This window comes from Cyprinodon variegatus, unplaced genomic scaffold (genome assembly GCF_000732505.1).
Source record: "Cyprinodon variegatus isolate N-32 unplaced genomic scaffold, C_variegatus-1.0 Scaffold59, whole genome shotgun sequence".
NCBI lineage: Eukaryota > Metazoa > Chordata > Actinopteri > Cyprinodontiformes > Cyprinodontidae > Cyprinodon > Cyprinodon variegatus.
The window spans coordinates 1,598,458-1,622,259 of record NW_015150512.1 but is presented as its reverse complement, the minus strand read 5'-3'; the positions used below and the strand labels follow the sequence as shown (position 1 = coordinate 1,622,259).

Here is a 23,802-nt window from a genome sequence, read left to right as displayed (position 1 = left end):
CTTATAGGATATAGAGATTCACAAGTGAGTACCTGGGCGAAGAAGCCCTTTCTGGAGCGCCGCGCATACAGGAAACGCTTCCACATGAGCGCCACAAACTGCTGCCTCTTCAGGCTCCAGCCCTTCACCTGGAATGAGCCCTTCCCCTCTGCACCATTCACGCCATTCAGCCAGTCCGTCTCCCTGCATTCTGAAAGGAAACTTGCGTCACATGAACATCATCACACAGAAAATAGGTGATGGTGACAGCCATGTATCGGTAGGTACCAGCGTCTCCCTCAGAGTCGTCATCGTCGTCATCTGCGTTTGGCCTCAGGCAGCTCTGATTGTCTCCTCCTCCAAATGCGTGAGTCCTCCTCCGCCTCCAAACAGGAAGGGTCCCATCTGAACACAGAACAGCCTGAAACAGGTTCCACACTCTTATTTTGAAGGGAATAGTACTCATAGCATATCTCCTGCTCACCTGAGGGCACTTCAGTGTCCACTCCATTATCTTCAGCCACTTTTAGGAAAATCTACCAAACCACAAAAGATATGAGTAAGCAGCTGGACAACGAATTAACAGAGATGATCATTTCCTTTTTCTCTAAAACCCCCAAAACTCTTGAAAAACCTTTCTGAACCACAAAAATTGTGTTGTGTTTGAACAGAACCACACCTCCTCCAGGCTTGTGTCAGACACTCCATAGCTGGAGATCCCAAGTTCATGGAGTTTCAGGTCCAGATCTTTGAAGAGCTCCACAAAGGCACCATCCTTGGCAGCGCTGTACGGCAGCACATAGGTTAGCTCATGTCCCAAATCCTCCACCAGGCGGGCGGCTGGGACGTGTCGCAGGATGAGGCTAGAAACAAAGGATGTGTCCGGCGGGACGTAAGGGGGTGTGCAGATGGAGGCAGCGGGGCCATTCTCTGAGGACGGAGACACAGGAAACGGATCAGCTCTACCTGAGGATGTGCAAATCAAATGGTGCGCAGAAACAGGGAGCTCACCGATGGTGGCTGCCTCACTTTCATGTTCGCTGCCCAGTCCGGCGTCACTGCTGCTGACCGAGGCGCTCTCCTCATCCTGAAACAACATCAGGATGGATCAGAACACAGCAGGAGGAGGAGGAAGTCTGTAGAGTCAAACAGCAGCTGCAGGCTAAAGGTCCCAAACCTTCTTGGTGAAGGACACAGTGCTTGCTGAGTTCCTGCAGGAGCTCAGGGAGGGTTCAGGGTCCCTCTTAACCAGAGTCAGATAGTAGCCTGTCCCAAGCTGGTTCTTCAGGTACAGAGATGAGCCCACACAACACAGTTTGCCGTGAGAGATGATGGCAATGCGGTCTCCCAGAATGTCCGCCTCATCCATGTGGTGGGTGGAAAGGATAATGGTCCGACCTGAGGGTAGAGGAGACATTGGTTCTGCCTTAACATTATAAAACAACAACAAAAAAAGTCATTTGTTCCACCTTAACATTATATATAAAAAAAAGGCTGGAGAGACCAGACCAATAAGAGAGCCTCACCCTGTCGATACTTCAGCAGTAGGTCCCAGATTCCTCTGCGGGCATATGGGTCGACTCCAGCTGTGGGCTCATCCAGGATCACCACCTTGGCTCCCCCAACAAAGGCCAAGGCCACTGACAGTTTCCTCTGCATCCCGCCGGACAGAGTGCTGGTCCTGGACTTTCGTTTTTGAGGCAGCCCCGTGTCCTGCAGGATGTGCTCGATCTCACCTGACACCTGCTGCTCTGACAGGCCTTTGAGTCTAGCATAGAACCAGATGTGCTCCTCCACTGTCAGCCTGTGGGGGGCGGAGCAGCACAGAATGGGTTGCACTAAAAACTGGAGACGCATGTTCAAGCTGCGAGATGCTTAAAAAGGGAACTTACATGCTAAATAGGACGTTATGCTGAGGACAGACACCGAGGCTCTGTCTGATGGCGCTTAGATGTGTCCGAATGTCTTTACCCAGGATGTAGGCGGTTCCAGAAGTAGGTGGGAATAAGCCAGTTAGGATGGACCTAAGGGATGGATGCAGATCTAGATGGATCTATACGTATATTATGTAAATAATGTAGGTTGTATGTTCATTTCTATGTACTTTTTTTACTCTTCCTTAAGTCATATCTTAAAGGGCTACTTTTTACTTTTACTTGAGTAAAAATATGATTAATTCGTATTTTTTAAAGTAGAAACTTTAGGTACTCTACCCACCTCTGGTAAACAGAACCAACAATTAACCATTGGTAGAGCTCCATACCGCTGGTGAAGCAGCGGCTGCAGACGGACTCTCCTCGCATTCAGATTTAAAACCTACTTTTGTCTGCTTTGTTATGTGTTTTTACCTTTTTCACTATAACAGACAAAAGCCTTTGAAACTTGATAGTAATCCCTTTCTCTTGGAATAAGTAGAGCGGCCATAAACGGAACAAAACGGCCATTTCTTCACACGACAGATCCATGGCAACTGTACTTCCCTGCCCTCCAACTGCTGCGTGACGTCGCATGAAAGCAACCCATTCATCTACCTGACCCAGTAGATGGCATCCATACTCTAGACAGCCTGTCTCTTTTAACTCTGTGTCTGGATCAGAACCCTAACCTGACCTTCCATTTTTCTGTTTAACAAGGTTACAACAGGGGAGGTCCCAGACTCACATTGTGGTCGTTTTTCCAGCTCCATTGTGTCCCAGGAAGGAAGTGATCTGTCCCTCGTAGAATCCCAGAGTCAGTCCATCCACTGCTAGTTTCTTACCGTGACGGTAAACCTTCACCAGGTTCTCGATGTAGACACCGGGCTGCAAGTGAGCTGGCTCCTCCTCTACACACACTGCTGTAAACAGGAATACACATCGTATCCTGGTGTTTAGCCAGTTTCTTTGAGTACATTTGATGTACATTTATCAGCGATGCTGTTGTATTTGCATTTTCTAAACCAACTTATTCTACCAACTCTCCCTGCATCTAGGCTGCCCTTGAAGAGGAATTTATCACCTGGGTTCAGATGCCAGAGTTTTATTACCCATGTCTCCTAAAGGTTGTTGTGTCTTCTTGCATCTGATCATTTTGTTTCTACACGTGTTTTTCTCACCAAATGTTTGTTTGCCTCAGATGTTAAAAAGCCTGATCAAACCCAAGTCAGGGCACAATGTTCACTGATCCTTGCAATATGTGCCTTCAGGGGCTGCTTTTTGCCTTTGAATAAACTCAAAGCCAAGATCAATGGTTTCTTTCTGTTGAAACAGTGTATTATCCTTTTTGCTAATTAAAAATGTCTTATCACAATGGTCTCATGTGTTGCAGGTAAGTTTTAAGAATTTCTAACCTGCAGCGTTTCCTTTTCTACTCAGGGGAATCTTGTCGGAACTTCCTTTCTCTCCAAACCAGTAGGACTTGGTGAAGGGGAAGTACCACGGCCGAGGGATCCCATACTGACCTGAAGACAGCCAGCACAGAGGTCAACCATCAGAGGACCAGGTTCAGGAATCCAGAACCTTTCAGAGAGAAAAACGTTACCTGGAAAGACGGCTTCTATGTACCAGGTGAGGACTCCATACAGGAAGGAATCAAAGTACATCATAATGATGGTGGTGCGAAGGCTGAACTCGTCTTCCCGAAGAGGACTGGATACCAGGTTCTTCCACTGGATCCCAACCCCCTGCTCCTCAAACAGAGCAAAGTACTCGCAGCCAAACCCAAACACCACTGGGGACAGCAGGCTCTGAAGGGCGACAGGACATGTGATCTATACTGGCCAGCAAACACCTGGAGTAACGGCAGCAAATCAAAGGAAAAGTGGAGCATCTCACAGCAAACACTTTGACTCCATATCCGATGTAGTCCTGCCAGGCGACACAGAGGACGTAGGGCAGATAAAGGGTGAAGTAGATGATCCCTCCGCAGGCAGCGGCCAGGTTAGCGCGAGCAAACGCTGTGCTGATGAGGAAACACTGCATGATGGTGACAACGGCGTAAGATCCCAGGAAGAGGAATATGATGCCAGGGTCGCTGTAAGGCAGCAGGTTCCCCTTCTGCAAAAAACAATGATGGCGAGGAAATAGTTCAGCATGGGTGACAGAACTTTGCTCCTGATTTTTTTTTTTTTACTTTATATTGATCCTTTAGTCTGGAAACCACTTAAAACTGCCTAACACCTTCAGCTCCAGGATGGCTGGGTGTTTTAGGCAAGTTACCTTCAGGGCGAGGACTAGCAGTCCAGCACTGATCAGCAGAGGCACCAGGCTGCTGATGAACCAGCTCAACCACAGAATGCCATTATTCAGGCCCATAATTCTCATGGTCTCCTTCAGCCGGGCCTCCTTTTCATAAACCACGCTCTTTAGGATGATGGACACAGAGTACATCCAGGCCAGGGTCATAAAGAGTGGCATGGAGCGGCTCATCACCCGCAGGAAGCTGCAATAGATAAGGACAGCAAGGAGGACATGTAAGACAGTGAGAGTGTGAGGAGGAGACTCTGTACTCTGACTCGATGCTTACATGTCATCCACGTAACATGGATATGGCATCTGCTGGATGTATACTCCGGTTTTTTCCTTGGTGCCCGTCACTGCTCTGATGATACCCTGCTCAATGACGTCCTGCAGGTACAAGAACCCACCCCAGATGTACCGCATGTCCTCAAATGGGTCAGCCCGAGGACCAGGGTCCCAGTACCTGAGGATTAGGAAGAGGACAGAGAAAACGGAACACTGAAGTCTGGGGGGAGAAAAAACTCCAACAAGAAGGAACCACTGCTACATGAAGGCTGAGCAGGCAGTTAGGTCCAGGTTTAGGCAGGGAAAGGAACCGCAACCAGTTTCAGAAGTAAACTTTGTCTAGAACCAGATAGTAACAATCCATCATAAACTTACGCATCTTTGATCTTGTTGGTCCGCTCCACGTTGTCAATGTCCATGCGGAGCTTGTAGTCCACTTTAGGTGGGAGCTTGGTGGCGTTTGGAGCGATGTCGGGAAAAACTATCCCAGCCCAGAACTTCCTGTTCTCTAGTAGCAGCATGGAGCGGTTGATGAGTTGCTCCTCGCTAGAGACGGGCTCTAGCTTGTCCAGGTTCACACACTGACAAAGACATCAGCAGTGAGTAAATAAGATCAGATCTTCCCATATGTCACTGCAAAAACTGATAATCACAATATAAAGTATTCACAACCTGAGACCTTTGCATAGTTTTAGGGGAATGAATCATAAAATCTGTCAAATAGAGCCATGGTGATTGATTACTCTGATTGCCTGGTGTAAAAAAAATGTGATTCTATAGAAAAGAATAGTTTGTTTAAAGTGTTCCTGATTATGATAGAGGACTAAAACTGTGTAAAGAGTTAATAATCCTATGTAAAGTGTGGAAAGAAGAAGTAATGTTTCAACAATGGTAAGAAAAGAAACAAAGAGGAAGTGGATTTCCCACTGAGGAGGCTTCCTGGGTGAAAAAAAAGCTTAGACATGAAAAGATGCTGAGAAAGTTTCTTGGAAATTTGACTGAGACCAAAGATGAGATCATCAGTCAAACTATGTGCTGTGCTCACTCAGCTTCTAAACAACACGGTTAGTAAGTGGGAGATGACAGGTGACCAATAAACAAACACCACATGAATAAAAGGACCTATTGGGAGCAGATTGGAGGAACAAATCAGCCAACTGTTCCCTGTAGAGGACCTCTACAGGAGGACGGAAGCTGCTGCATCAGCTGCTCTTACACCCCAACCTGAGAGAAAGTGGTCAGTGAACCTAGCAGCAGTAGCTGGTCCAGTTCTGTTCTTCTGACTCCAGACCTAACTTTGGTTATCAACAAAAAGTTAGTGCAAAAATCCATACTGTCACTGTTAAAGTTGTGTTCTGCAGAAGGACTGACTGATGGATTCTTCCAGAAAGAGTATTTTGCTGAAGTGCTTACAGCAGCATAAGCTGCTTGGGTGACTCATCAACTCTAAGTTTTGGTTACCATCTAAAACCGAACATTTTACCGACCGTCTCAACCCTTCACTGGATGTGCTCCGTCTTTGCAGCGCGTCCAATCAGAAGACGGACTTCAGGTCTGCCTTTCATTCTTCATCCATGAATTCACTAAGATGATCTTTTACGTTTCATCCTGATTGGGCCAAAGAGCCTCTCCTTCCTCCCTCAAAAGGCTTCATTAAGTATCCCTCAGTATCAGCATCCTTTGGACTTATTTAGAGCCTCCGTACCAGATTTCTTTCTTTTTTTTTTTTTTGTCAGTCTGTGACTACAGCTCAACACCATCAGTATTTGCATGTTCAAATAAACAACTGATGTGTCATGGACAAGATAAAGCAAGAAAGAGAAGATGCTGCTGTTAAAAAGAGCTGGAGGAGCCCTGAAGAGAACGAAGCAAGTGGGAGGGGTTAGGCTCATCAGACAAAGACTACATATCAGGTGTTAATTCCGTCCATAGTAAACGAGTCAAACCAGGTCTCAGTTGTTTCTGATGTAAAAAAAACAAACAAAACAAAAACACACCAGGTTTGGCGTGATGCGGGATCAGAACCAGCAGGAAATTACTGACCTCCATGAATTGCGATATACTCATGATGGCCTTGTCTGTCTCATTGAACACCTCCCTCCAGGTGAGGGCGCCGCCACGCTGAGCCACTGGCTCATTGGACAAGAAGTTGGAGACATCAGCCACAGTCCAATCAGTGTCAACAAGCCGAGCGTGGAAGACGCTTGCTGTGATGTTGTTCTTCAGAAAAGTCTGAGAGGATCCAGAAGAAAAAGAGGAAATAAGGAGACATCCATTTATCCTGAACGGTGATGCATTTAATAGATTAAAAAAAGGTTAGGTTGTGAAAAACACACACATCCCCTTACGCCATTTTTTATTGAGGAAATATTTTTATGTTGAAATGTATAATGTGATTAGAGCAACCAAAAACAAAATCAATTTCTTTGTTTTTGCAACAATCAAGAGGATTGAGGCCTATTGATAATAGAAGGGAACGAGCGAAAGAGGTGAGTAAGGGGTTGGATTAGATTATGAGCACACTGACAATAAAAAAAATTATGTGTCGGTGTCTAAATGTAAATATAAGTCAGTATGCAAAATTAAATTTAAGATCTATATAAGTTGCTTATCAGTTCATACATGGAATTGGCAGATGTTTAAGCTGTGAGAATACAAGTTACAAAAAATACAATTTAAAAAAACTACAAGTGCCATCAAAAGTTCTTACATATGTAACAAATGTATCGTATGTGGTAAAAGAAAATTGAACAAAGGTATAAATGGGTAGAAGTAAAAAAACAAAAAAAAAATTCCTAAACGTCTTCTCACCCCCTTTTCGAAATTTCATTTAATTGATTTATGAGATACATGGATTACAATTTATGTACGTATACGATTTATGTTTGTTTGAAATGAAATTAATAATTAATTAATTCAAGTATAAATCATTTATGAATCTAAACTTCAACTGACACGGTTGCTAAGCGACAGAGCATACGTTGGTGAAAGCCATGGAACGCTGGACGTGTTTAAATTTGCATCCCTTCGAAGACACAGCCCATGAATTCAAATGCACCCGTTATATCTTTGCTGAAATGTTTTCAAGGCAGGCTTGAATATTGTTCAATTGATGGCTATGTTTTGGTCTTCTTCTCGTTTAAAGGCGGTTGGTGAACTACTTTCAGGTGCTTTACCACCACCAAGTGGTAAGGAGTGCAACAGCTTCATCAGGAGTTGATTTGTACTTGTAATATGTGACTTGGAGGTCTTAGAAAGTTGTACCTCCTTAACTCATTCTCACAGATGAAACATTGGATCGTAAAAAAAATCTTAAATTGATTTAAGTCATTGACTGACATTCAGACGTCTATATTGACATTTATAGTCATAGTGGAGCCTCTTAGGCCCCACCTTGACCTGTAAACACCAGGGATAAAGTGAGGGAGTGGATGGAGCCTGTTTACCCTCATCAGATCCATCTGCTGGCTGTTTTCCATGAAGTCCCAGACTTTGGGTCTCATCTCTTCCCACATGCTGCCCAGGTCCCTGAACACACCTAGCTCCTGGAAGGTCCGGTTCACCTGAAGGCACCACAGAAGCACACAGAACATTTCTATCCCAGCCTACAGTTCCATCTTTTATTCCACCCTGAGCTAGCCCACCCCTGTAGGGGAACAGATTTTTGATCTGATTGATGCAGCTGTTCCGGTTCTGACCAATTCACTGTTAAAATGACTTCTGCCCATATGCTGGTAACGGGTTCAGCCTTAACCAGGACAAGAAGCTCTGCAGCCGACACCAACGGTGACATCCTACCTCATGAATGATCCTCTGAGTGGCAGGGTTGTGGGGGGTATACAGGATCTTCCCCAGCAGCAGAGGCTTTAGGGCCTGCCAGATCATCCGGGACATTGGGTTGGAGTCCATCTTCTGCACCAGGCTGTTACAGAATGGAGCTACAAACACAAACAGGTCTGAGGATCAGAACTAGACACACTCACAGCTCCTTCCTTCCCAATCTGAAACTGCAATTTACAGTCAGTCTTTAAATGCAACTTGAGGTTCTATTTTCATTGTGATGTTGGATCAAATCACATTAGAAATGGATCTATGAGACCTAGAAGATCAAATATGCGTCATAGAAGTGCTGAATGAAAGCAGCCAAACCACTGAAGGACTCACTGGAGGTGTTGTCGTAGAACACCGAGTTGTCGTCCTCACTGCTGTTGTGGTTCCCAAACAGAGCCTTGTAGTTGCTGTCTTCATACCAGTTCAGAGACTTGATCTGCAGTCCGCCACCCTCGGGGTGACCACACGCGATCCTGGAGACCGCCTTGTACAAGACGCTGGGGGATGACGTGGCGTTCTGCGTCAGGAAGATGATCTCATTCCTCAGGTCCACCCAGCTCTTCATTCCGGCCAGCTGCAGAGGAACCAGGGAGAACGGTGAGACTGGATGAGGGGGGGGGGGTACAGCTCAGTTCTGGGTTTCAGGGCAGAAAATCAAGTTTTTTTTTATTTAGCATTGAAAGTAAAAACATACATGTGCATAAATCTGGAGAGACAAGATGGTAAACGTTGGATCTTCAGAAAAACTAAACTAAACAAAAACTGTTTGAAATAAAAAAAACTCCCAAAGTTTGCAAAACCAGCTGCAGGGATTCTGGGAGTGGAACTATGGAACATTTTTTACCCAAATCCATTTTTAGGATATTTTCTGCATTGGCACCACAGTAAATACATAAATAAAAAAAAGTTGGGGTTGTGGATCACCCTTAAAGGAAAATAAAACAACAAAAAGCTTTCCGTCACATTCATCTAGCATAGATCTGCATCAGAGTAGCTCCTTGGAGGCAGCCTAGGCACATCAAGAAAACCTACAAACCATTTGCAAGACAAGATGAACATCTGCACGAACAGCCAGCTGTGAAAACAGACAGGTCATCTATGGGCTGAGGTAAAGCAGTCTAAGGTAACTGCAGGTCGGACCATTAGAAAGCAGAAGTGAAACCACTTCAGAGATCTCAGCCTGGCGGCTGTTTCTGAGTCACATCTTTGAGGAGGAGGACGTCACTCCCATCATAACATTAGGTTAGTTTTGGATATGAGTGGTTGGACTCAGATCAGAGGTTCAGCTCTCAGCCAACAGGGTCCAGATCTTATCATGATCAGCTTCATTTATTTATCTGCAGGAACTCTTGCACCTCTTCCCTTCCCCTTTAGGAGGAGCTAAAGATGAAATCAAAATGGTCCATGGAGTTGGAGTTCAATTTATTTCTACAGAAACCTGATTTGAGATCATTTGTTATGTAGGCAGAATACGATCCAGGCAGGAAACCTCAGACATCAACCTGCATCAGAAAAACGACAGACAAACAGCTCGATAGAATTGCAGGAAATGGAAAAGAACCCAGAAGATGGAATCTGCAGCTGACCGGAGTACATGAGCTGGAGTATTTTACAGATCCATCTTCATGAAGTGATCTAGAATTTCGCTCCAGGCTAATCAGATTCCTTTTGTTGGTGTTGACCCATCATTTACTGAAGGAATCTAAAACAATGAACACCTGCTTAGAAGGAACTATGGCTGAGGAGTGCTTTCACAACTTAAAGATCATCTGCAATTTGCTGGGCTTCTTCGGAGAAGCTCTTTCTCCTTAGGACCCTCTGCACCAAACTAGATATGAATCAGGCCTCTTTTACCAAACACATTTCCAGAGAGGATCTGTGATGTTATTTGGATCTAGACACAGGTTGTTCTACTGCTGCAATGGAGACATAAGGATCCAAAGAACCAAAAAACTGGACAAGTAGGTCCTGGAGCTGCAGACTTGTTGATGAAGATTTGACTCTGGGTGCATTCATGACCCAGATAGCTACATGGATAGCATAAAAACTGGACAGTACCCTCTGTACGCCTGAGGGGAAAACCCTCTGATTTATAAAGCGTGCTTTTGCACAAAACCAACAAACAGGAAAGCTTGGGTGCACAATTCTCAAAAAAACACAAATATAAAACAAGCCGTAAACATAGAATTTAAAATATATTCATGAATTATAGGTATAAATATTTTGCCTGTTTGATATTGTTAAAAAATGGACAAGGTTCCATTGCTCAAGTCTGTTTATTAAGGTTTTAAACTAATCCCTAAAAGATTAGGAAATATATATATATTAAGATGAATGAGGCAAAACAAGCCCATTTTTGCCCTCATTAAATCCTATTTATATGTGCTTTCCATTATTTTTTGGTCTTTTTTCCCTGTTTTTCATTAGTTACACCCGTTAACCTCTCTGGATTTACTGAGAAATGCCTCTTAGCAGTGTGAATTCGCCAGGAATTGTCAAATCTAATCAATAATAAACCTACTCTCTGGCTGAGGCAACTTTTAGGAAATAAATTAATCAATGAAATTGATTCTCATAATTTTACAGCCAGCAAAAATTGCCTGTAAACGTTCCCTAACCAACGTCCATTTCTGCCTTTGAAAAATTCTGTGTTCTCTTGGCTGTGGTCGCATAGTAACCATTAAAACAACACTAATGGTTCACAGTGATCTTAATGCAGGGCTTTGCATGGACCTTATATGGTTTAATGTAGGTGTGAAAAGGGATAGGAAGTCTGAGTTACAGCTGTGTTTACTTGGTTTTTATGTGCGGGCATATTTTTAGAAATCAGGGTATTTTTTTATTTTTTTTGCCTACTCCATTTTCAGCCGTAGTTTAAGTATGGATTCCAAGCCATGTTTTGTTAATGAGACCTCAATGTTCTAAAGAAATTTCTGTTTGTCCTCAAAAACATTTCCAAGTCTGAATCAATAAGATCTGATAGGATTCCTCTGCAGAATGGTCTATCAGTCTGGTGTACCGCCATCAGGATTGGACTTCACCCTGTCAAACCTCCTCCAACCTGTTCCCACCACTCAGAACTTTCTAAAGTCATTAAGGCAGAGTTAAGCCTCAAACAGGGCTTGTGAACCTGAAAGTACACATCAGCTTCCCTGCTTTCCTACAAAGCAATATCTGTTCATTTGGTTTAACAAAGGCTGAAACAGCTGTCATAGGAACTGGATGATAACTGGTTATCTTCTTTCTACAGAACCTTTCCAATGTTTTGCTTCACACGTGATATTATGTCCCCATCCAAACAGAAGGACGTAATGTGAAGAAGAAGATATGGTTAATAATAAAAAAAAATCCCTGAACCTGGCATGGCTCCATCTGTATTCAAACCAAAACAGTCTAAAGTCTCCAAATCAGTCAGCAGAATCCAGATAATCTGGTTCTCAGAGGGTCTTTTGAGAACATTAAAGAACATTCGGCTTCATGCAGACCAAGGACCCAGCAGACAGGCTTATTCATTTGAATGCATCTCCAACACTGGTTCTAATAGGACTGCTTCTGACAGCAGCAGTCCTGGGTGGACTGAATGAACTCCGTGACTCTCCCATGCGTGTCCCCTGCAGTCTGCAGCGTCTCAGCAGGATGCTGAGTGTTTGTTGCTTTGTTCCATGAAGGGACAAGGAACCTGCTGAGACATTCCAGTCTTTGTTCAGCTGTGAGCTCGTCCATCTCTGCTGCTTTCATCTGGACACAAAGACTGGCAGGGACTCTGAGAGCCGCCAAGAAAACCCACTGGCCCCGATGGTCCACAGGGGGACACCTCCAGCTGCAGGACATGGTTCCTCTATGCTGATAAGAGAACGCTGAATGACAGCTAAGCCAATCAGGAGTCTTACCTCGACTGCCAGAAAACCCAGACTTTCCAGTAGGTTGTTGGCAGCTTTAGCGACCCGCTGGACCGCTTCAGGGTCGGACCGGACATCCCTCTGAAAAACACAAATGGATACTTCAGTTTTCAACATCAACTTCTGAGAGAAACTGGATCCCAGATGGACGTTTCTGCTTTAATTTAGCATCAGAAAAATACAGAACTCAGCTTAGAACGGAGTTCAGAACCCATCTAAGAACCAAACTAGGAATCAGAGCCATTTCCTCCAGACAGCATGAACTTGGTCACTGATAACAATTTAAAAAAAAAACTAGATGTTAGCTTTCATCAGGACTGGTCATTTAAATTCCATATTTAACAAATGTTTAGGCTTCCCTTCTTCATTCTCTAGAAAATAAAAAGTAACCTATCCAAGAAATGACTCATGAAAAATGACTCAGCAGTTGATTGCATTTCTTTTTTTTGTTTTGTTTGTTTTTATATTATTTATATATATATATATATATATATATATATATATATATATATATATATATATATATATATATATATATATATATATATATAAAAAATTTATTTAGAGAGTCAACAGAAACTTACTGGCTTATTTCTCTGACTAATCCAACCAGCACACTCTCTGACAACCAGTCGCCTGGAACGCTCGTTGAACAGAGCATCGCTTTAGACAGATACAGACAGGTTTCACAAGTAACCTCCTTCCCACACCCGCTGTCTCTTGTTGTGCCTGTGCAATCAAAGTAGTCCTAATCCGCACATGATGCACAAATTATTGTATTGCCTGCACACTCTCACTTGCATAAAGAAAAGAAAAAAAAAAAAAAAAAACACCTTGCATAGTCTAAAATCGGGGATAATTTATTCGACTCGCCGGCATCCGTGAAGAACCATCTATATCAGGGAGACTGCCGAAACTTCCGGCAGACTTGGGATGTTTGTATATATAACTTTTTTTTTTTTTTTTCCTTTAACCATCCTGTAAAGATTTCACTTCATCCTTCTCACTCAGCTCCCTCCTAGTCTAGTCTTGACCTTTTCTGTTCTGTATTGTTAATAATAGTTTATTTGCCACTTTTCAATTTTGGTGAAAATGGATCCCATCTCCATTTATTACCCAAGCACAGAGAAGGACTAGTAACACCAAGGGGACATGTTTATGCATTCAGCTATCCTCTGATCACAGCATAAGTATCAGTATTTATAGCCTATAGTTAGGCTGCTACAGGCTTACGCTGCTGGAGGACAAACTACATTTTTTCCCCTCACTCTGCTTAGTTCTACTTATCTTCATTCATATTTCTGTTCAACTTTTTACTTTATATTTTTTCCACCTTTTCTTGTATAGTAGCTTCATCTGGTCTGGTGTTCTAAGACACCATCCTGCAGGGAGGCATCAGTTTTGTCATCATCCATTATAGATCATAGAGAGGTCTGTTTTTCACAGTTTAGTCCATTCTCCTACACAGCTACAGGCTCAGATTTTACCGTTACTAGCTGTGTTTACCCTCTAGTCCTTTTTATCCAATGTATAAATAAACTGAATCGGCTTGAATTGTTCCTCCTGGAACGTGGTGACGTTTAGCTGTACAGTAGGTCCTCAGCTAACCTCAGAGGCTCTTAGAAATCTCTCCATTTCCATAGAAACTTGCTGACGTGCCACTCATATATTTCAGTAGACAAAAGAGTCCAAAGCCTCTGTGACACCCTGTTTCTTTAGAGGCTTCAGATCATTTAAAATGGGTCTCCAGGCTACAAAAACCAGGCCCACAGAGAGGCAAGGCGCAGCGCAGCAGGCAGGCCGTGGCACGTATCCTCCCACACACACAAAGCACTCTGAGCTCACCTGCTTAAGTCACCTGACCTTGGGACCAGGAGGGGGAGGACCCACTACACAACAGAACTCAATAGAACTCTGCATTAGATCTGCCAGACAGACATACTGAGGGCCCAGAATACCTATACAAACTTCTAGTTCAGGGAACACTGGTCTGTTTTCAGTAGAACTTAACTGGTTCCGCTTTTGGCCAATTTCTATTCCTGGAATGCCACCTAAAAACCTGTCCCAGAAACACCTGATCTAGACTGAACTGTTTAAGAAACATCTCAGGGTGAGGCTCTGGTCCCTCTGGAAGCTAAAAGCTGACATAAATGTACCTGAAACAGAGTTTCAAACAAACTCTTCTCCAATAAAACAGATCTAAGAGATTCTCGTCCTGAAATTAGTGACCTAGGTTCAGGGTGACTGGATAAGGCAGCACAGAGGGTAGAACCTGGCAGACTTAAGGTCTCTGGGTTCTCAATCCTGAGCAGGATTACTTATGAATAGGATTTGCGGATCCAGAGGGGTTTATAGATTCAGTATCTACTCCTCTTCGTGCCGAAGAAACCTGCAGCGATCTTCGTAGTTGATACTGGGAGGAGTCACTTCACTTCACCTCACCTTTAGGACAACCAATCCGGTTCCTTGAACTTACAGGAGTGGTTCTGTTCTTACCTGAATGGGTTTGAAGAAGTCCAGGTTGCTCATAAAGTGCTCCTCAGCAATGTCCAGCCAGGTGGGCGGAGCTCGACAGAGGAACTCCTGCACCTGCAACGCCACCTGCTGGTCTGAGATCGTCACAAAGTCCCCTAAGGCGTCTGTTCCACCGTTCCTTGGGCACATGTTCTTCAAGTGAACCCCGAAACCTTTGAGGAGGACCTGAGACATAAACCAGAGGAGACCAGGAGCTGAGACAGTATCTAAGGCTACTTATCTCACAGGTTTAATCTGACATAGTGCTTCATTCACTCATCATCTTGTGAACTTGTGTCCACACTGAGCTTATACAGTGAGTTTCCTCACCCTCTCCAGGTTAACGTCTGCCTCTATGATCTCCTGGATGCTGTGTTGGGACAAGGAGGCGTTCCACTGCAGAAAGCTTGACAGAGTTTCATTGTCTTGCAGGAAATGCTTTAACTTGAAGCCTGTGAGAGGAAAAAACAGACAAACAGAACAGCTCAGAGAAACCCGACACGTCGTCGTCGTCCTCCTCCTCTAAATTGTCAGCCTTTGTGCTTCAACTGTACAGGGATCAGTCCCCGCAGGGACATGTTAATGTCCACAGACAGCAGGAGAAGTTTTACTGGTCTGAAAGCAGGCTGCATGATTAAATCTGATGTTTTAATTCGAAATTTTCAGGATTATCTGGTTCCACTAAACCTCATGTATGACAGCACTCACCCAGAGTTAAAGCTCCTATAAGATATTCCCAAGGATCAATAACCAATCACAAACCACAGAGGGGGAGAAAACATCCGAGAGGTGCAGTTGATGAAACCAAACCTGTTGTCATGGTTTCATGATAAACTATGGTGACTCTGCATCATCCTTAATTCAGCTGAACCAGGAAGTGTCTACATTATTTGTGGGAATTTAAAAACACCTGGAGTTATAGCTGAGAACTTAGGCTCAGCTTCAGAGGAGCAGGTCTTCACATGTTTGGAAAATTTCCACTGACTTCTATCATTTCGTGTGAATGAAGCCCCTGTGCACACGCCCACCTCTTCCGACTGCAGGTCTCAACAGGCGGCTGAAGGTTCACCCAGCTTAGAGCTGAAGGTCTGGACCTTTTTATAGTTTGCTTCCCGGGTCCAGTCAGAACATCATTCATGGATTGAATTGAATATTAGTTAATGCACAAAGAAACCAAAAATACATAAAACACATCAGCCAGAACTGGAACCCAGTCATCTTTCTCTGATGATTAAAGATCAGATGAACAGAACCTGGTTCTCAGGTCAACATCACCTGAAGCAGGGAGGGAGAAACTGGGCCAGCAGAACCTGACCGAACATTTTAGGTCCTGGAGAAGCAGAAAGGAAGGAGCCAATTATTGATAAACTGATAATCAGTAGTGTGAGCACCTCTGCAAAATCCAGGTGCGTGTTTAGCAATGCAAAGCTGGAAATACAACAGCAATGACCTTAGAGCAGGAACAGATGCTGCTCTTCAACCAGTGAGGAGTTAAAGGTCATCTTCAAACCATCTGAGGTTCATCTTCCAGCAGAGAGGAAGATTATGTCACAGAAGAGAGCATCTCTGACACCTGCCAATCTCCAAATTAATTTCCAAAAAGATTCATCCCGAATTCTGGGTCGGAAGCTCAAATAGAGAACCTTTGTCAAGGTGACTCCCTATGCAGAGGCTGGACAACATGTAGAACATTGCATGACCACCACTATTTTAATTTTTGCTGAAACTGATGAGCAGTGACTGCATATCTCCACAAGCTGAGGTACAGGGGCCACAGAGGGACAGAAAGTTCTGTGTTTTAGGACAGTTATTGGCGGGTCAGAGGATCACACCAGTTGTGTCACATCAGCAAATTCCAGTGATGTGATTGGTTAAATGAGCTCCTACAGAGAGAGAAGTCAGCTTGAATCAGTGTCCCCAGTTCACTGAGTCCATTAAACTCACTGCACGACACCTCAGACAGGTTCTGCCTGCTGCTGGACCTTTCAGCAAATGGACTTGCATCTGTACTTGCCCTGTTGGATCTCAGTGCTGCTTTTGATCCAATAAATCACAATATTCTTAGAGGAAGGTTTGAACCTGCTATAGGGATTATGGAAGCAGCACTCGGCCGGTCTGAATCTCATTTGTCTAAATTATTTCAGCTTGCTCATGTTAATGCTAAATCTGTTACCACAGGGTGATACAAGTGTGTATGAAGAAATGAAAACCTGGATAACTTTAATTATTCTGCTTTTAAATTCTGAGAAGAGAATGGTTATTGTCTGAACCAAAACATCTGAAAGAGAGGCTGCTTAGTCTAAGTCAAGCTGGTCCTGAATATCCTTATGTACAAAATGACTTAGCCACCCAGATCACAGACTAGCCTGAAGTAGTAAAAGGCACTGCTGCTCTGCAGTGTTTTAATTTGATGATTTGTGCAAGAGAATCAGAAAATCTAAATATATCACAATCTGATCTGCCCTAAAGTTATAATTTTGGGGTTTATAATACAGCTTTTCCTTGAGCCATGGCAAAAAAAAAAAAAAATAAGGTAGGGACTTTAAAATTAGCTCTAGGGTAGGTATTGGATATTCACACATTGGGGATCCAGTGGAACCCCCTCCTCGCAAATACAGTGGCTCTGTTAACCATGAACATGGTTTCGAAACAAACACTCTTTAAAAACAAAAATGAACAACTTTCAGGGTCTGTTATCCACAGAAAAGAAGTAATGTCAGATCATTGTACCAGATTACACAGATGAGACATGTCATATCTGATTTTTGAGTCATGACAGAAGAGAGCAGCTGGCCCTGGAATGACGGCGTGCATCTGTTAAATACTAGAAAGACTTAAGGGAACAGATTTAGGTTATCATTTACAGAGCACCCGCCTGTGTATAATTTAGTAAGCCAAAGTTTCTTTTATTATTCCTTAGGCATGGTTTAAGGTTTTTACATAGTAAAATAATGTTGGGTTTGACACTCTCCGTTCATTGTGCTCTTCAGTTGAACTTTTCCTTTCACCTTGCCAGCATAAACCTCAATATTTTTCCTGATCCCCGTCAGTAAATAATATTCATTCATTCATGTCAGGCGTCAGCACTTACACAGGTCCATTTGGACCTCCTCCTGAGCTTGCAAGAAAAAAGGCAGTAATGAAAATACTTACAATGCGGGCAGGGTGGAGCAAAGCAAGCCTATGTGAAGCCTGTTGAGTTTTTGTTTTCAGGCTCCTCTCGTATGGAAGCAACTTCCAGTTTCAATTTATGAGGTGGACACTCTGTTTTTAAGACTAGGCTTAAAAATTATTATTTTTTGATTAAGTTTATAGTTAGAGTGACTCAAGTTATCCTGACCCATTTCTGTAGTTATGCTGCTATAGGCTTCGGCTGCTGGAGGACATAGAGACGACTTCTTCCCTGTTCTGCTAATTTCACCTCCTGTTCTCTAATTATTCAACACCTGAAGTTGTTTGTGCCATTTAGCTCATGTTTTCAGGTTTTAACATGGAAAGAACTGCGTCTCTTTTTTATTTCCACACTTTTGCTGCAGAGGGCTGCTCACACTGAGTTCTTGTTTTACTAGAGGCTCCATCCTACAAAAAAAGAGAGCCCAGTCTTGCTCAGGAGGCAGGGTTGCAAGGTTCTATACATTTTTTCCCCCTCCAGGCGCATGTCATCATCAACTGGTGTGCTTGCACTGTAGTTATAGTCAGGCTGAAATTTGAATGTGAAGAGTTCTGAGTATGAACTGGTCTTTTTGGTGGAGTTTCTCAAAATGACTTTCGTTGTACATTTCTGCCTCAGAAACAGGGCTCATGGGAAAGCTTCTGGAAGTCCAAATTAGAACCTCACTGTGCAGTTCACCTAATACACATATTCTTCAACATCATGAACAACTAGGCCTCAATGGTTTTATATGTATGACCAGGTGAGTTGATCCCAATATGAATGTAAGCCTGTGGCAGCACATCTCCCCGCCCCCTCATCACACCAGCCACATTGAACCAATCGCACACCACAGTTCATCAGATCAGAGAGAACAAAAGTTCTGATGTTCCGTCATGGGGGGGCAGGTTGGAGCAGGTAGAAAAGAGAAACACATCCCACGCTGAGACACAAATTAATACACAAAAGAGCCAAATTCTTTTAGTTCAGTGAGCCTGAAAACCTCTGCAGAGGCCAGCTCCTCCTTCTGGTCTTACTCTGACAAGCTGAGCCCAAACCAGACCTTGGAGCGGTTCCTACCTGAGCGGCTGTTCTGCAGAACTTCCAGGGCCTGAGCCAGCTCTTTAAATCCCTCCAGGTTTTTATCATTCTGGCTGTACAGCAGGATCTTCTTTGCATCCGAAAACAAGCGAGATATTCTGAAAATTTAACACAGAAATACAGCAGTGTTTACTTTAAATAAAGAACTGGTACCAAGCTGAAAAGGAAAATCTGGACAGCAGAGGAACTGAAAAGATTCCAGGAGGTTCCAGACAATCCCTGATGAGGAGCTGAAGTGTAGGATTAAAAAGCTTTTCCAGAGCGACTCGCAAAAGGAGTTTATTTAGAAACTGACAGAACTCCAAACAATTCTAAAACAAAAAATTCAGATGCTTTATTTAACGCTTAATATCACAGAAACTTCCAAAACTACAAATCCAATACATTTTTGTTAATTCAATTAGGATTTGTTAATGTAAAAAAACTTCAACATTTTAGAATTTAATTAAGATGACCTTTGCTCAGCTTAAATCTGACAGATCAGTTCAAACTTTAATCATTATTGTTTACTCAACTACAACAATACTGAAGAACTGCTGCTTCTTTATCAGAAGGGAAACAAGAATTAACTTAATGAATCTGTCATTTATTGCAATGTTCACTAAAAATACTAAAAGTCATGATCTTGAAGCTTAGAAAGAACTTTAAGTTGGGACTCTGTGGATCAAGGAATACCTGCCAGTCTGATGGAAGTTTAATTAATCTCCATATCAAATTCTAATAAAGCGGTTTATCAATAGCAATAAAATCTCTCTAGCTTTTCAGGATAAAGCCCTCAGCTCACACAGACTCACATGGAGTCATTGAAGTTTCCAACGATGCCTGGAGACTCGCCCGGCGTTGGGTGTCTAAAGCATGGGTTGTTGGCATTGCAGAGGATGCCCTGAATCCACGGCAGGGTTCCGGCTGAAGGCATGGCCTTGTTGGGAAAGTGGCCTGCAGACAGGAAGTGAAAACAGGAAGTGAAAAAAAAAAGTGTTATTAAAGGAGATGAAGGGTTATAGCTGAAGGAAAATAAAAAACAATAAAAAACAGAAACATTACAGCTGTTTATTGATGGTTCTACATGTTTTCTGCAAGGTTTGGTTAAATCTTCATTAATTTATTAAAACAGGACATTTTAAAATCACCAAAACAACGAAAAAGGAACCAATTCTGACAAAGCAAAGGTTATTCTACAAGCTTTTCTCCTGATCGATTCCCATTTTTGGCTCCAAATGAAAGGTAGCTGAACCAAGTGCTGAAGAACTTATTAAAACATTCAGTTTCAGGCAGAAATTGTGACATCATTGAATTAAATCCTACATCTCCTGCCCATTTGATGTAGGATCCACCTGTCAGTGAATCACCAGCTTCCTGACTGACCAGCAGCTGTGAAACAGGCTGGGGAACAGGAGTCCTTCTCAGGCCTTCTGTCTCCTTTGGGTTTATGAACATGTCTCCCAAAGTCGGCATTTTTCTTTGTCTACATGTGGGCCAACAGGTCACTGCAGTTTATCTGCATCTATGTGTTGCAGCACATGTGTATTTGTGAGCCAGGTATAATCTGCCAGATGTTTGGGACGTGTCCCCTTTATCTTCCTGCTGTGTTGGAACCATGTGTTCACCTGTACTGGGATCTACAAGATAACAATTATCACCTGAAGAGGAGCATCAGCTGCGGCAGTGCGGCTCCGACCTTTATTCCGACCCTCGTGCCGGGCTGGGGTGCAGCTATCAGGAACCTTTAAGACTGCCAACTGGCCTGTTTTCTAATCACGGCTGATAAGATAAGGGCTGCAGGCTGCAGCTTCTCTGAGGTCCACAGGTCACCTTACCACGAGCACCACTGTTCAATAATCAATAAACACTCATACATATTGAGGTGCTTTACCGCGCTGCTGCAGGTCTGGGTTCTGGTTCACTCCTTAAATGAACCGCTGCTTTATCTTCTCATTTTAAAAACCTTTGATAATAAGTTCAGTCAAAAAACTGTTGCAGCAGATCAGCACTACTCGGATCCAAGTCAGTTTGAGTCAGAAACGAACAACGAACTCCGTTCCATCAGCAGGACATTAAAGAAAACTGAGCTGCAGCCGGGAGAGCTGGAACTTTTATCATTAAAAAACAAAAAAAAACAAACACTGGGTTCTGACTTTTCTCTAAACCAGCTGTTCCTATAGACTCTGGTACTATTTAACGGGTTCTCTTATCACAATTAGGAATTAAAGACTTTTCACTTGAAATGTCTTAAGTGAGAAAGAACGCTTCACAAAGATCCCTGGAGAGTAAATTCAACAGAACTAAACATTTCAGACCTGCTACTATATGTCCCCATCATCTGCTGTCGTTTGCTTTCATTTCACCAGTCGTTCTTTAATGCAGAGCTGAACGTTCCTAAATTCTTCCCGTCAGCTCCAAAGCTTTGCTGACCAGGATACTATCGGCTGGTGGGAGGATTTATACTGTTAGTTCTGACCAGCCTTTCTGTGGTTTTAGAGTCAGTGTAAAGAGTTTGGGCAGCTGACCTTTGTTAGCATAAAGCTGAACAAATAGAAATGTTAAACATCAGGTGCTTTCAGGAAGAGTCAGGAAAAGAAAATTGGGATTCAGCTTGGATTAATGGCTGAGCTCTGCTCTTCAGTAAAATCTGACAGCCGATTTATCTGGATGGTCTTCACCGCACCTAGTTGGAACTTATCATTTCAGGGTTGGGAACCCTGCATCCCGGCTATCCTTTGCTCAGACTTTCTCAGAGCGAGTTTCAACATGCAGAATGAATCACTACAGCACAGAACTTCTGCTTTTGGAGCAAAACAAGCAGCTTTGTGATGGAGGCTCAAACACGTGACATCACCACAACACTGACTCAGGAGCTGGGGTCGGTTTTCTTTTGGTTGGGCCAGCTCTTAAACAATGTGAGCTGAATTCTTAGAAACCCCATCAAGCAATAAGGGTCCAAATCCTGCAATCTAGGCCATCCTACATTATCCGGGTGACCCGGCACAAGTTCACCTCCAATCTTGACCTCAGGGATGTTCCAGATGGTCCCAGCTGCAGATTGGGTCCATCCCTGCAGAGCAGCTCCAGCACCAGACCTCAGCACGAGTCCTGTTATATAACATGACCTGTTCAACTCTTTCCAAGTTTATGAAATCCTGTGATTTCTTTGTCCGCTACAGGTTCTGGCGTAATAACCTCAGAGGGACCTGAACACAACACGACTATTCCTATATAAATATTCCCTAAAGATCAGTCCTGATTTGAGTCTGTAAACAGCTAAGCAGAAAGTTCTTGGTTCCGAGTTCATGTACAATTGTATGTCTGTTCTGAAGAGATGCTCAGGTCCAAAAAAGGGGAAGATACCTGGAATTCCTTCAATTCCTGTTGGATTCAGAACTCCTTCCTCCAACAGGAAACTTTCTAAACAATTTTTCTTGAGTGATCAATGTTCTTGGAAATAAAAGAATCTCCAGGTTTAACCTGAAGGAAAACTGATAATCTGGATTGACCTATAACTTTCTGATCAGTGTATCTTTTATCTTAAGATGGACTTCCTGCTGCAGATTTCTCAGGACCACAGCCAGCAAACAGCAGAAGAAGAAGCTGGAAAATGAACGCAGTGTTTCGCTATGTTATCAGAGCTTTATGGAGCCAAAACTGGGCTCAGAGATGAGGAACCATAAATGTCTGATAACGTTTCTGAGTATGGGTCAGTCCCTGCTGACAATCAGAATCATCTGCACAGTTCAACCGCTGGAGCTGGTCACATTCGGCTCATGAAACAGAATCAATCTAACAGACCCTTAGTCTAAGATCACTGTTAGATGGGGTTCTCCTAAGGTCCAAAGCATCTCCAGCAAGAATTCCAGAGAAGCTTTAAAATAGTAAAAAGTTCAAACTAAACTAGAAATGCAACTAGAAAATAAGTTGACAAAGCTTTCTCTGTCATAGTCAATAAGATGGCATCTCTAATCTGTGGGATACCAAAAGGGTTGGTTCCTAGTCCACCATTATTATTTTTTTCCACTTTGTTTTTGTTTTTAACATGCTTCCTTTAGCCGTTATCACGGAATCTTTTAATGACATTTCTTATCGCTTTTATGCAGATGATATCCAAGTGTTTGTGTCTTTTAAACCTCATTAGCTGGGTATGCCATCCAACCTCGTTCACTGCCCATCTAGGAGTCCTGAGGAGCTTTCCAGCAGTTACCTTGTTTTAAACAGGCCGAGGCCATGGTCCAAGTTCCTCCTGGAATAGATCTTAAACTAGTCAGGCTATTGTTTAATTCTGACTGCTTCCAAGTGCAGCTTTCTAAATCTTGGTGTAATATTCAGTCCTTTGATGGATATGAATCACATGAAAATCGGTCTCCTTCCTGTTTCACACATTTAAGGAACCTTTCTAAACTGTGGTCTCCAGCCAAAATTGAAAGAATAATCTCATAATTTGTGTCATCATGTTTTACTGTAACGCCTCATTAACAGATTTGAATCATCATCATCATGCCTCAAAGCCATACAAAACGCTCCAGCAAGGAGCAAACAGCCCTGTTTCACATACCTTAAATTGGCCACCAACAGATTTACTGATAGAACATAAAGCGCACTAAATATCAAAGCCCTAGATTACTGATCTAATCTTCTACTAGAACATCCTGCTACTTCTTGTTTTCACTGAGAGGCACAGAAACATCTAGATGTTCCACACCAGACAAACAGGAACCAAGCTTTTCAATCCTTGGAACCAAGGCTGTGGACCAGTCGACCTCTATGACTATGTTTAATGTGGATTACTTTAAAATGCAGGTAAAAACTAGTCTTGTTTAAGCAGTGTCATTGTTTT

At 43.1% G+C, this 23,802-nt stretch overlaps 1 protein-coding gene across 1 annotated transcript in view; it reads right to left on the bottom strand.

Moving 5' to 3' along the window:
* Positions 1 to 23,802, bottom strand: part of LOC107082707 (ATP-binding cassette sub-family A member 1-like) — a 47,524-nt gene that overhangs the window by 15,323 nt on the left and 8,399 nt on the right. Inside the window, exons 4-27 of the mRNA XM_015371502.1 lie at positions 19,772 to 19,913; positions 18,957 to 19,075; positions 15,056 to 15,177; positions 14,708 to 14,911; positions 12,203 to 12,292; positions 8,646 to 8,886; positions 8,280 to 8,419; positions 7,928 to 8,044; positions 6,525 to 6,713; positions 4,857 to 5,062; positions 4,483 to 4,659; positions 4,176 to 4,398; positions 3,792 to 4,013; positions 3,499 to 3,703; positions 3,308 to 3,418; positions 2,641 to 2,815; positions 1,872 to 2,003; positions 1,506 to 1,783; positions 1,157 to 1,377; positions 991 to 1,066; positions 659 to 909; positions 464 to 515; positions 268 to 384; positions 33 to 190 (exon numbers count right to left, since the gene is read on the bottom strand). Of these exons, the coding sequence (XP_015226988.1) occupies positions 33 to 190; positions 268 to 384; positions 464 to 515; positions 659 to 909; positions 991 to 1,066; positions 1,157 to 1,377; positions 1,506 to 1,783; positions 1,872 to 2,003; positions 2,641 to 2,815; positions 3,308 to 3,418; positions 3,499 to 3,703; positions 3,792 to 4,013; positions 4,176 to 4,398; positions 4,483 to 4,659; positions 4,857 to 5,062; positions 6,525 to 6,713; positions 7,928 to 8,044; positions 8,280 to 8,419; positions 8,646 to 8,886; positions 12,203 to 12,292; positions 14,708 to 14,911; positions 15,056 to 15,177; positions 18,957 to 19,075; positions 19,772 to 19,913 (3,968 nt within the window). The remainder of the gene's footprint in view (positions 1 to 32; positions 191 to 267; positions 385 to 463; positions 516 to 658; positions 910 to 990; positions 1,067 to 1,156; positions 1,378 to 1,505; positions 1,784 to 1,871; positions 2,004 to 2,640; positions 2,816 to 3,307; positions 3,419 to 3,498; positions 3,704 to 3,791; positions 4,014 to 4,175; positions 4,399 to 4,482; positions 4,660 to 4,856; positions 5,063 to 6,524; positions 6,714 to 7,927; positions 8,045 to 8,279; positions 8,420 to 8,645; positions 8,887 to 12,202; positions 12,293 to 14,707; positions 14,912 to 15,055; positions 15,178 to 18,956; positions 19,076 to 19,771; positions 19,914 to 23,802) is intronic.